Source organism: Schistocerca americana, chromosome 1 (genome assembly GCF_021461395.2).
Source record: "Schistocerca americana isolate TAMUIC-IGC-003095 chromosome 1, iqSchAmer2.1, whole genome shotgun sequence".
Taxonomy (NCBI): Eukaryota; Metazoa; Arthropoda; class Insecta; order Orthoptera; family Acrididae; genus Schistocerca; species Schistocerca americana.
In genome coordinates, this window is record NC_060119.1 from 236,781,452 (window position 1) to 236,794,208 (window position 12,757).

General features: G+C 36.5%; 1 protein-coding gene and 1 pseudogene across 1 annotated transcript in view; both read right to left on the reverse strand.

The window, feature by feature from the left end:
- Positions 1-264: 264 nt before the first annotated feature.
- The window catches only part of LOC124622426 (atrial natriuretic peptide-converting enzyme), a 276,927-nt gene continuing 264,434 nt past the window's right edge, over positions 265-12,757 (reverse strand). Inside the window, exons 12-13 of the mRNA XM_047148159.1 lie at positions 2,117-2,229; positions 265-1,474 (exon numbers count right to left, since the gene is read on the reverse strand). Coding sequence (XP_047004115.1) covers positions 1,292-1,474; positions 2,117-2,229 — 296 coding nt within the window. The 3' untranslated portion in view covers positions 265-1,291. The remainder of the gene's footprint in view (positions 1,475-2,116; positions 2,230-12,757) is intronic.
- Positions 4,574-4,691, reverse strand: LOC124555314 (annotated as a pseudogene).

Consider the following 12,757-nt stretch of genomic DNA (forward strand, 5'->3'; position numbering starts at 1 on the left):
GAATGGAATGTTTCCCCTGTGCTATTTCAACTAGTGCACATTTAATTTTAGAACAATGAAATTTAGCTTCTTCCCTGAAAAATTAAATTATACATAATATCCATTTAATTGGAAACTCATAGGTGTTTTCATAAGACTAGACATTATGATGAAAAGGAATGCTCTTTTAAGTCACAAGGAATAATTTACATGCATTTTTTTTTTTTTAACAAGCAACAATTCTTTTTATTTGTAATATACAATTACATAGAGTTTGATGTCACTTATGATAATTGATGAAATGAAACAAAATGTATGATGATATCATGATATAAACAATGAATTGTATTTACATGACAGACAATGGTACGTATGTCAACATTTTTCAATGCTTACATAATCAAAAGTACTTTGTCTATATAAAAACATATACTGTCTTTAATTCCCTCTTCTCTCAGTTAAAATTAGATGCTGTTTACATTGAAACAATGTTATATATGTCAATATGTAACTGTAAACAAGAACAACAGTAACATCCAGAATACTGAAATGAAAATATTTGCATTCAATTTCATTACATGTACTGATCACTATTATCTTTTGTTCTTAAAGCCAACTGACAAATTTTAATGTTGGCTTTTTTTCAAATTTGACAAAAGTATTTTCTAACTTTGTGAGGTTATAAATAGTTAATTTTTCAGATCTTTGCTCTGGAGAAATGAACATGGTAAAATACATGGTTGTAGCATACTTCTGTCATGATCACAATAGACAGAATTCAGAAGATATACTTTTTACATCTGCAGCTGATAATTACTTGTTTCATTTAAAAATAATGAAAATTCATCTTGACAGTTAAAGAATGAGTAACTTCATAACAAAAACTTTATTCTTTTAGGGTGTTGCCTATAGATTATAAATGTGGTAACAGCAGTTTTATGCCTAGTTACATAGTTTGGCTTTCATAGGCTGCAGATTATGATCAGTATTGTACACCAGTACAAACTGTATTTCCATTAAGGTTTAAATTCGGGTATGCCCCAGTACCAAATGTGTAGTACTTAAATTCTTGAGATTTTATGCTCCTATATTCCTTCATTGGGGCTAATCTTGCTTTTAATGAGCACGGAATTGATTAACACTTTTTTTAGCTGTAAGCTGGACATTTTATCTAAGAAAACTTATCTGATTGTTCAGTTAATATTCACACAGTATCGTTCATGTTTTTGGAGATCTCATGTAAATTTATTTTTAAAAAAATAGCAGTCTTCTGGAAATGAAGACAGTCTTGCTGTCGATGCACCTACACAACTCACGTGACAGTCTGCATTGTTTTAAATATCCAGTCAATGTTTGAAGTAATTTTATCATATAACCGTGGTCGCTCCATTCCAGATGCAGCACATGCTATTCTCCAATTGCTTAGGCCCATAAGAATCCAACGTTTGCTGTCTGAAGACAAGCATACCATAGGGCTTCCGGCTACTTCTTCTTCCTGAAATAATGAAAAATATATGTTTACAGTGAAACAGACCGTAGGAAGATACTGCAGTTTTTCCAAAGACAACAATGAAAAATATGCACAAACTGCAACTGGAAAAAGTTTACCATAAATAGAAACAGCAAGTTGGAAATGTGACCCAAAAAATAAGAAGAATAGGAACACTGAAAGTCAAGTGAGAAAAAGTATCACTTAAAAAACAATAAATGTAAAAGAATAAAAGAAGAAAAAATAATAATCATAATATGTATCCAAAATCAAGAGAAGACATTAACACATACACCTGAAACATCAAGAACACTTTTTTCTCATATATGGGGTGTAAGATGTTTTCTCCAGATTGCGCTGCCAACTTCCTGAGGCAGTTTATCATCAAAGAAAGAACAGAGATTGCAGATTTGCTTTTTCTGCCCCTTATTTTTTGTTCTTATAGAAGAATATGATATGACTGATGATTTTCCCAGCTGATAATTTGTTTAATAATAAAACTTATCATTTTTTAAATGCAATCTGTTTTTATTTGCTGATAATGAACGTGCCAGATGTTATATGGCAAGGATTTAAGATACATCTCAGTAATTACAACATACATAATATACAGTTGGAAAAAAATACTGACAGGTATTAAATACTCACATTACAGTCTTTTGCAAAAGACTCTGTACAGACACTGTTAACAGTTGGAAAGCTGATGTTCATACAACGGTCCATTGGGGTAATCTTGATTTCAATTCGTTGCAGTTGTTCTCCTGCAAGTGAAAAGTTTTTAGAATGTTTTGTTACTCAGAACACTGTGGAAAAAGATGCTGTACCAATTACTTTAGATTCTGACAACTTCTTTTTTATCCATTGTATGTATATTACTGGATTTTCTTCCTGTGTATAATTTGTGCCTCTATTAGTAGTGATAAGATAAAATATTTTTGTCATGCATTCAGCATATTGATGCAAAATAGAAGAGTACTCATATAGTAATTTGAAGGATATCAACACACTGTGTACAAACACTGCAAAAAATGAAACATCTTCATTTGTTGTTGTACTTCTTTAAATACTACAACTGAAACTCTGAAACTAATTGCCAGTAATTCAGCTGTGTTATGAAAGAGGAAATGGAAAAAGTAGTAGATGTCAACTTTCCCATGGAAAAAAAATTTCTTCATAGCTGTCCTGTTGTAGATTTAAAAGTTAAATGTCTGCATATGAAGGGAAGAATTATTTTTGTAGGTATACTGTATCATGAAAATATTTCAAATCCAGTGGATTGTTAAGCGGTGCCTGCCCTCCGTCAGGCATAAACAGCTTTCTATCAATGTGCTAAAGCCACATGTGAAAGCCATCTCAGCTGCTGTCGAGAAATGTTATTAATTTCCACAACCAGTTACTTTCAACCAACATCCTGTAACTGTAAATTGCACTATCCATTGTGGCATTATTTCTCATCTTTCTCTCTTGTATGAATTGTGAGTAGATTTTACTTCCATTTGCTGCCCCTTTAGTGATGGAAAGGGTATCAGATTTTTTTTATAAATGTACTCAATGGGCAGTATTTTTCAGTACAGGTATTTCATTCATTCGAAGCAATTATCAATTCGTGAAGTCATTGCCTAGACATGAGTTGATGGTAAAATGAATCTGTTTTAGCAAACTAATAGTTTATTTCAGGCAATAAAGTTTTTGAAGTTTGTTCAGAATGGGAAATGTTTAATAGTAATTGCATGCCATAATTTTGTCTGTTTAATATAAAGGTGTTTTGAATTTTATGTGCATAAAAAAAATGTGAATTTATGTGCAGCTTTTACTCTGAGACGAGTTATCACTTAGAGTGCAAAAGGTGCGCATGTACAGTTCACTGACCTGCACGGTTAATTTTATTTTTTGTGATTTTGACCCAAATGAAGACAAATCCAGTTTCATTTAGACTTTATGTGAGATAGACACATCACGTTATTACAAAAGAGTAATTTTTTAGGGAAAACTGAAACCTGCGTGCTCGATTTGAAATATGTCATACGCTAGTGCGTGATTGAGCTGTCCAGTGAATCACGTACAATAGTTGCAAATGCACTTGGACTTAATGCACAAAGTTGGAAATTAATTTTGAGACAAGTGCTGATTTTGACAAAAATGAATCTAAAGTTTATTCAAAATATCGAGAAATGTCAATAAACTGGTGGTTTCAAAAGTTAAATTACTAACTGTTGTGTAACATCATTGATTGTCCCACACCACTGCTGAATGTGTTGTATTGTGTCTCTTCACAAGAGATCTCAAGAAGCTGGGATAAACAAGAAATAAGGAGCAGACTAAAGAAGGGGCATCGGTAAATACTTGGGGCCTGAAAAGGGTATTCTAAGAACTTCAGGCCCAAGGCATGAACATCGACCCATTGGAAAGGATAAGTACTCACAGCTAATGTGAGATACTCGCAGGTATGAGTAGGATAGACATAGCAGAAAAGAATAGTTCTCCAGTTGGTGAAAATATATTTTGATTTTATCGTAAACAATCATCTTTGAATAGAGCACAGTTGTTCATATATGTTGTTAACAAACAAATAATTGTGTGTTGTGTTGATATTGATATTTTAACTGTGTACAAAGGTACTAGGAAAAATGTACACCTGAACAAGGAGAGCACGAGATAATGCAACCCAGAGTTTGGAAGTGGTGAGTGAGGGGAGTGAAAGTGGATATAATCCTCATGAGGAGGTAACTAAGGAACCAATTATGGACCAGCAATCACATAATTTGATTGAGGAAAATCTTAGTGAAAGAGTCCCAAATGTAATAAATGTAGGACAGCAATCACATAATTTAAGTGATAGTAATATTATTGATGTGGAGGTGACAGTAGAAGCAGACCTGAGTACAAGTAGAAGTAGTAATATACACACTCTGTCACCAGGCCACAAGTGGCCCATCGGGACCATCCGACCGCCGTGTCATCCTCAGGTGAGGACGCGGATAGGAGGGGCATGTGGTCAGCACACCGCTCTCCCGGTCGTTACGATGGTTTTCTTTGACCAGAGCCGCTACTATTCGGTCGAGTAGCTCCTCAGTTGGCATCACGAGGCTGAGTGCACCCGAAAAATGGCAATAGCACATGGCGGCCCGGATGGTCACCCATCCAAGTGCCGGCCACGCCCGACAGCACTTAACTTTGGTGATCTGACGGGAACCAGTGTATCCACTGCGGCAAGTCCGTTGCCAAGTAGTAATATACAGGAGTCTATAAATACCAAAGTTTCACAGGGAAGTGTGAATCTTACATCTAATGTTACAGAGCTTAAAGATGATATTATTATTAAATTCATGGCGAGTAAAATGTCAGTTAACTGAGAATATGCAACATTTAGATGAGAAGTATGGATTCCAAACTGAAAAATTCAATGCTCAAATGGAAAATATGGGTTCACTAAATGAAAAATTTGACAAGTTTGAGTCACTTGAAAATCAAATTGTGTCACTTAAAGATGATAATAGACAATTAAATGAGAAATTTGATAACTTAAAAGAAGAGCGAGAAGAACGACTAAATACTTAATTTAATGAATTAGAAATAAAATTTTCCATGGATATGACTAACCTACACACTGAATTTATGGGTAAAATTAATGAGATGGAGAATAAATATGAAACTATTTCAAAGGGGCATAGTGATTTGTCAGATAAAATCCATAACTTTGAAAGTAGTTACTTGAAGACTAATGTGCAAATTGAGGATCTGTCGAAGATGATGTCAGAATTCGAAATAGACACTTGCAAGGGCATAGATAATTGTTTAAAGGACCAAACTAAACAATTAGATAATGATCTTTCTGAGTGGATCGAAGTTAAAAAATAAGGAAATCAAAGAGAAAGTCAATACCACTCTCAAGTTGAAACAAGCTGAGGTATTTAAGGAAAAACAGATGGGAAATGATGAACTTATCAAGTTATTTACTAGTGTGTTTCAGGCTATTAAAGATAAAGTAACTGAAGAATTACCTAAGTGGCAAAGTGAAACAAATTGTAAATTGTCAGAACAAAAATCTTCACAAAATGTATTGACTAAGACAGACTTAGGAGTAATAAACCCTGTAGTGAAGTAAAATGTAACTGTTGTGGGGATATACCCAATAAATTTAGTGACTGTTAGGGAAATGAAAATGACACTTTCGTCCAAAGAGGATGCTTGTCGTCTTTAAAGGTTGAGACAAGCATATTCAAAAGCAGACAGTTTCGTAGCTTTTTGACCGAAAAAGATAACATCCATTCAAAAATTTTCATTAACAATTTTAAGTGTATTTTTCCTCGCAGTTGGTCTGAACATGATATACTTCAATTTATTGTGTCCAAGATCACAGGTGAAGCAGCACTGTGGGATGCAGAAGCGAGTGAGAATTGCAATACGTGCACAGAGTTGAGCAACTTTTCTTAGCAAAATACTGGTCGAGTAGCAAACCAGAGAGGCGGCTACAAAAGGAGGTGTATCAACCAGAGTTTTATAGTAGTAAACGAAGTTCATTAAGACAGTATTTCGAGAAATACATTAATAAAATGAGGTGCTGGAGTGGTCCTATTTCCCACAGAGAAGTGATACATATTTTGAAAGGAAGATTACCTAGTCATATATGTGATAAACTTATAAATGTCACTGACTATGTCATGGAACAGTTTGTCTGTAGTCAATTCAATCAATATGATACTAGAAGATGCCCGAGTATGGAGTAATAATCAAATGTCTACCTCAAAACATAATAATAATAATACCAATTATACTATCAACTACAGGAGTCATACCACACAATATCCACCAGTACATCAACGCAATACAGCTACATCCAAACTTATATATACAACTACAGAAATCTGTAATTATTGATACATGTTCAATTACCCGAAAGTTCCTAAATGCAATGTAACATATACTGTACAGTTAAAAGGAAGTGATGCTTGATCAAGGTCCATGTCACTTTCCATTTTTGACCAGACATAATGTCTGAGAAAAGAAAGAATGATAATAATAATAATAATAAAACTATAAATGAAGAACAAAAAGGCTGATGTAAAGAGCAACTGATAATAGATGCAGAGGTGACATGTCAAGCTAAAACTAAACAAAGGTCACTACACTATGCAAACATTGATTACCAAAAAGCTTTTGATAGTGTACCCCACTCATGGTTACTACAAATATTGGAAATATACAAAGTAGATCCTAAATTGATACAGTTCCTAAACATAGTATGAAAAATTGGAAAACCACACTTAATATCCAAACAAATTCAAATAATATCACATCACAGCCAATACAGATTAAGCGTGGAATATACCAAGGAGACTCATTAAGTCCTTTCTGGTTCTGCCTTGCTCTGAACCCACTATCCAACATGTTAAATAATACAAATTATGGCTACAATATTACTGGAACATACCAACACAAAATCACACATTTGCTATACATGGATGATCTAAAAACAACTCAACCAATTACTAAAGATAACCGAAGTATTCAGCAATGATATAAATATGGCTTTTGGAATAGACAAATGTAAGAAAAATAGCATAGTCAAGGGCAAACACACTAAACAAGAAGATTATATATTGGATAACCACAGCAACTGCATAGAAGCGATGGAAAAAACAGATGCCTATAAATATCTAGGATACAGACAAAAAATAGGAATAGATAATACAAATATTAAAGAAGAACTAAAAGAAAAATATAGACAAAGACTAACAAAAATACTGAAAACAGAATTGACAGCAAGAAACAAGACAAAAGCTATAAATACTTATGCTATACCAATATTGACCTACTCATTTGGAGTAGTGAAATGGAGTAACACAGACCTAGAAGCACTCAATACACTTACACGATCACAATGCCACAAATATACACTCCTGGAAATTGAAATAAGAACACCGTGAATTCATTGTCCCAGGAAGGGGAAACTTTATTGACACATTCCTGGGGTCAGATATATCACATGATCACACTGACAGAACCACAGGCACATAGACACAGGCAACAGAGCATGCACAATGTCGGCACTAGTACAGTGTATATCCACCTTTCGCAGCAATGCAGGCTGCTATTCTCCCATGGAGACGATCATAGAGATGCTGGATGTAGTCCTGTGGAATGGCTTGCCATGCCATTTCCACCTGGCGCCTCAGTTGGACCAGCGTTCGTGCTGGACGTGCAGACCGCGTGAGACGACGCTACATCCAGTCCCAAACATGCTCAATGGGGGACAGATCCGGACATCTTGCTGGCCAGGCTAGTTGACTTACACCTTCTAGAGCAGGTTGGGTGGCACGGGATACATGCGGACATGCATTGTCCTGTTGGAACAGCAAGTTCCCTTGCCGGTCTAGGAATGGTAGAACGATGGGTTCGATGACGGTTTGGATGTACCGTGCACTATTCAGTGTCCCCTCGACGATCACCAGTGGTGTACGGCCAGTGTAGGAGATCGCTCCCCACACCATGATGCCGGGTGTTGGCCCTGTGTGCCTCGGTCGTATGCAGTCCTGATTGTGGCGCTCACCTGCACGGCGCCAAACACGCATACGACCATCATTGGTACCAAGGCAGAAGCGACTCTCATCGCTGAAGACGACACGTCTCCATTCGTCCCTCCATTCACCCCTGTCGCGACACCACTGGAGGCGGGCTGCACGATGTTGGGGCGTGAGCGGAAGACGGCCTAACGGTGTGTGGGACCGTAGCCCAGCTTCATGGAGACGGTTGCGAAAGGTCCTCGCCGATACCCCAGGAGCAACAGTGTCCCTAATTTGCTGGGAAGTGGCGGTGCGGTCCCCTACGGCACTGCGTAGGATCCTACGGTCTTGGCTTGCATCCGTGCGTCGCTGCGGTCCGGTCCCAGGTCGACGGGCACGTGCACCTTCCGCCGACCACTGGCGACAACATCGATGTACTGTGGAGACCTCACGCCCCACGTGTTGAGCAGTTCGGCGGTACGTCCACCCGGCCTCCCACATGCCCACTATACGCCCTCGCTCAAAGTCCGTCAACTGCACATACGGTTCACGTCCACGCTGTCGCGGCATGCTACCAGTGTTAAAGACTGCGATGGAGCTCCGTATGCCACGGCAAACTGGCTGACACTGATGGCGGCGGTGCACAAATGCTGCGCAGCTAGCGCCATTCGACGGCCAACACCGCGGTTCCTGGTGTGTCCGCTGTGCCGTGCGTGTGATCATTGCTTGTACAGCCCTCTCGCAGTGTCCGGAGCAAGTATGGTGGGTCTGACACACCGGTGTCAATGTGTTCTTTTTTCCATTTCCAGGAGTGTAGAATACATCACATACATTCAGCAACAGGAAGATTCATATTAAGCAGAAAGGAAGGATGAAGGGGATTTATCGACATAAAAAACCTACATTACGGACAGGCAGACAATTTAAGAAAATTCTTTATAGAACGAGCAGAAACTAGCAAAATACACAAAGCAATCACTCATATAAATACATTGGCTACACCACTGCAATTTCATAACCACTTCTACAACCCTATAGATCACATAACATCAACAGATACAAAGAAAGTAAATTGGAAAAAGAAAACACTACATGGCAAGCACCCGTATCATCTAACACAGCCACACATCGATCAAGATGCATCCAACACATGGCTAAGAAAAGGCAATGTATACAGTGAGACGGAAGGATTCATGATTGCGATACAGAAGCAAACAATAAACACCAGTTATTACAGCAAGCATATTATTAAAGATCCCAATACCACAACAGATAAATGCAGACTTTGCAAACAACAAATAGAAACAGTAGATCACATCACAAGTGGATGTACAATACTAGCAAATACAGAATACCCTAAAAATAATACATCAACAACTTGCCATACAACATAAACTAATAAAACAACACGTTCCCACATACAAGTATGCACCACAAAATGTACTGGAGAATGATGAATACAAATTATACTGGAACAGAACCATTATAACAGATAAAACAACACCACATAACAAACCTGACATCATACTCACCAATAAAAAGAAGAAATTAACACAACTAATCGAAATATCCATACCCAATACAACAAATATACAGAAGAAAACAGGAGAAAAAATTGAAAAATACATCCAACTGGCTGAGGAAGTCAAGGACATGTGGCATCAGGATAAAGTTGACATTATACCAATTATACTATCAACTACAGGAGTCATACCACACAATATCCACCAGTACATCAACGCAATACAGCTACATCCAAACGTATATATACAACTACAGAAATCTGTAATTATTGATACATGTTCAATTACCCAAAAGTTTCTAAATGCAATGTAACATATACCGTACAGTTAAAAGGAAGTGATGCTTGATCAAGGTCCACATCACTTTCCATTTTTGACCAGACATAACGTCTGAGAAAAGAAATAATAATAATAATAATAATAATAATAATAATAACAATAATGACAACCGAGATGGAAATACTAAACCTATATTACACAAAGGAGGACAAGTGACATCTTATGGGTATAGTAAAGCCAATAATAATATAAACGTAACACCTATTATACTAAAGAAACCTATGGAAATAATAATAATCAGGTGAATCAGATTAGTATAGGAAAACCAAATCGTAAATGCAGATATAATGATTCAAATAACCAGTGTGGTAATTCACGCAGATGTGATATATACCCAGAAGACAATCCTGATAGTATACAACCTTGGAAAGACCCTTTGACACCTGAAGTTTGGTGGGTAGATACAAATGTAACTCAACAAGCACAGCAACCACAATGACTGATACCACTCGGTAACAGAGCAATAAAGTTGCAAACATCTACCAAATTCCAACCATACTGTATTTATTGTTGAAGTACATGAACCACCGAATATGACATCTACAGAAAGATTAAACTAAAACTGGTCACCAAAAGCCTTCCTAGGATGACTGGAGATGATGAGGAGGGCAGGCATAATTTTAAAGTGAATGTACTGAGGTATAATGATGATTTGGACCCAAGGGAGGAACTGACTGAAGAAACACCTTACATTTCGAATAAAAGTGGATGAATTTTGCAGGCAGTAGTTCAAGCAGTAATAAATGGTATTGGTGCTGAAGTTGTGATTGATACTGCTGCAACCACTAGCGTAATGAGGCAGGATTGTTTTAAACAAATTAATTGAGGAGCGAAAGTGCTTAAGTGCTTACATTTCCTGTTACTGGATGTACTGTATCTGGAGAATTTAGTATGAAAGTGCAAAAGGTCTCAAAGCAGGCATGAGTCAACATTATGATGCGGGGGGGGGGCTTCAATAGAAAGTACCTTCTTAATTGTTTCATGAATGACCGTATCATGTGTTTGGGGTTTAGATTTTTTGTGTGATGCTGGAGGAATCGTTTGAGGAATCTACATGTGTGACCTATGTTAAAGAAACTTGCCAGTGATTTCATAACAGAGTTTGGAAAACCGAAGATGATATTGACAGACAATGCTGCCTATTACACCAACCGAATCTGAAGAGAGACTATGAAGGAATACAATATTAAACACTTGCCTCATACTTCTACAGGACATTTGCCTAACCAAGTGATGTATGGCAAGGATGATTCTCAAGACTGGCTAAAGGAATGTCCACAAATTGATGAAGACAATCTCACTGAAGAGGACATTTCGAAGAAAATTTACTTAAATCTATAACATCAAGCTCAATTATGAAAGGTAAAATTCAATAAAAATGTGAGGAAGGTAATAACCTATGCTGTTGAAGAAGAAATATTGTTGAGAGACCATCCAAAGGCCTCGATAAAGAAAAAGTTAAATAAGACATAGTAGTATTCATATACAGAATAATGTGGATTCCCCATGAAGGAAGTTATATACGTGCTGATTGTGATTCTGATGTGATAAAAGGTTTATTCCACCACACAGAGATAAAGAAATATTATCAATGAGAAAATATGTACCATTTATGAAGAGAAAATAAAGGAAAAGAGAATGAGAAGAGTATTTACTAACAGGACACTGATATTACACTTGAGCCACAGGATGAGCTACAAGATGTATTATTTTGTTCATTATTTTATATATAATTAAGAAGATTATTTTATTAAATTATTATTAAATATAATGTATGTGTTATGGCAAACATATCATGATAATATAATTTAAGAAGATTAAAATGAAAAAGTTCACAGAAAAGAATTTCTGAAATGAAGCAGTTAATAGATTGAAGAACAAGAGAAAGCAAGATTAACTGACTTCAAGATAACTGGTTAACTTTAAAAGAATGCTACGCTAGAGGCGTAAGTTTTTATGTTTATGAATTGTTGAAGGAATTTTATATGTATTAATGGTAGAAATTATATTTCATGTATGTGTAATAGACACAATCAAAGCTAAAGGAAATATGAGAAAGGAATGAAAAGGAAGCTGATGTAACTGTCTAATCGACATTATAATCTGGGAAACATAATAAGAAGAAAATCATGTGCTGAAGACAATGAAAGCATGATGCAAAACATACAAAAATAATTATTTGAATTTCATGATAAACTGATAACCATTATGGTAAGGGAAATGGATACAAATCACATGAAGGTACAATGGTAAGAAGATGGAAAGACTATTAGCTAATAAAACTGAGGACAATTATGTGATGGAACGAACTTCAGTATTGAATGACGATGTATAAGGTGGGGGGAGGGTGGAGGTTGAGGGGGGGGGGGGGGAGCACCAAAACAAACACAGATGAACAATACTCACAGTATTTATAATGAAGATGCAAATCTGCACAATAAGGGAAAAATGCACAAACAAATCCATAGCACACTTTTTCTAACAATAAACCAACACTTGAAACCTTTTAAACACAGCAGTATATCACGATGCACACATCGATGAGAATATTGCCAAACTTCAGTAAGCCATGAAGGAGACAACAGATACTGTAATCCAAATTTCAAAGAAATAATCTTTATTAAACAAATAATGAAACACATTTGCCGAATAACTGGAAGAATTACGCATTCATTTCGTTTTTCTGTTGACAAAACCCAACACTGTACACGGAAAGTTTGAAGAGCAAGAAAGGAGAAGATGACCGAGCCGACTATAGCTGCATGCACGGCTCGGCGGAGGTCACAGTTCTATCAATTTTTTTTTTTTTTTAACTGGCTGCAATCCCTGCCTTGTGCAGCCAGTTGAAAGAGCTTCTCACCAGATAGTGAAGTGCATCATGTCAAAAAGTGAAATTCGAACAAATTCATTGACTTTTGGAGATT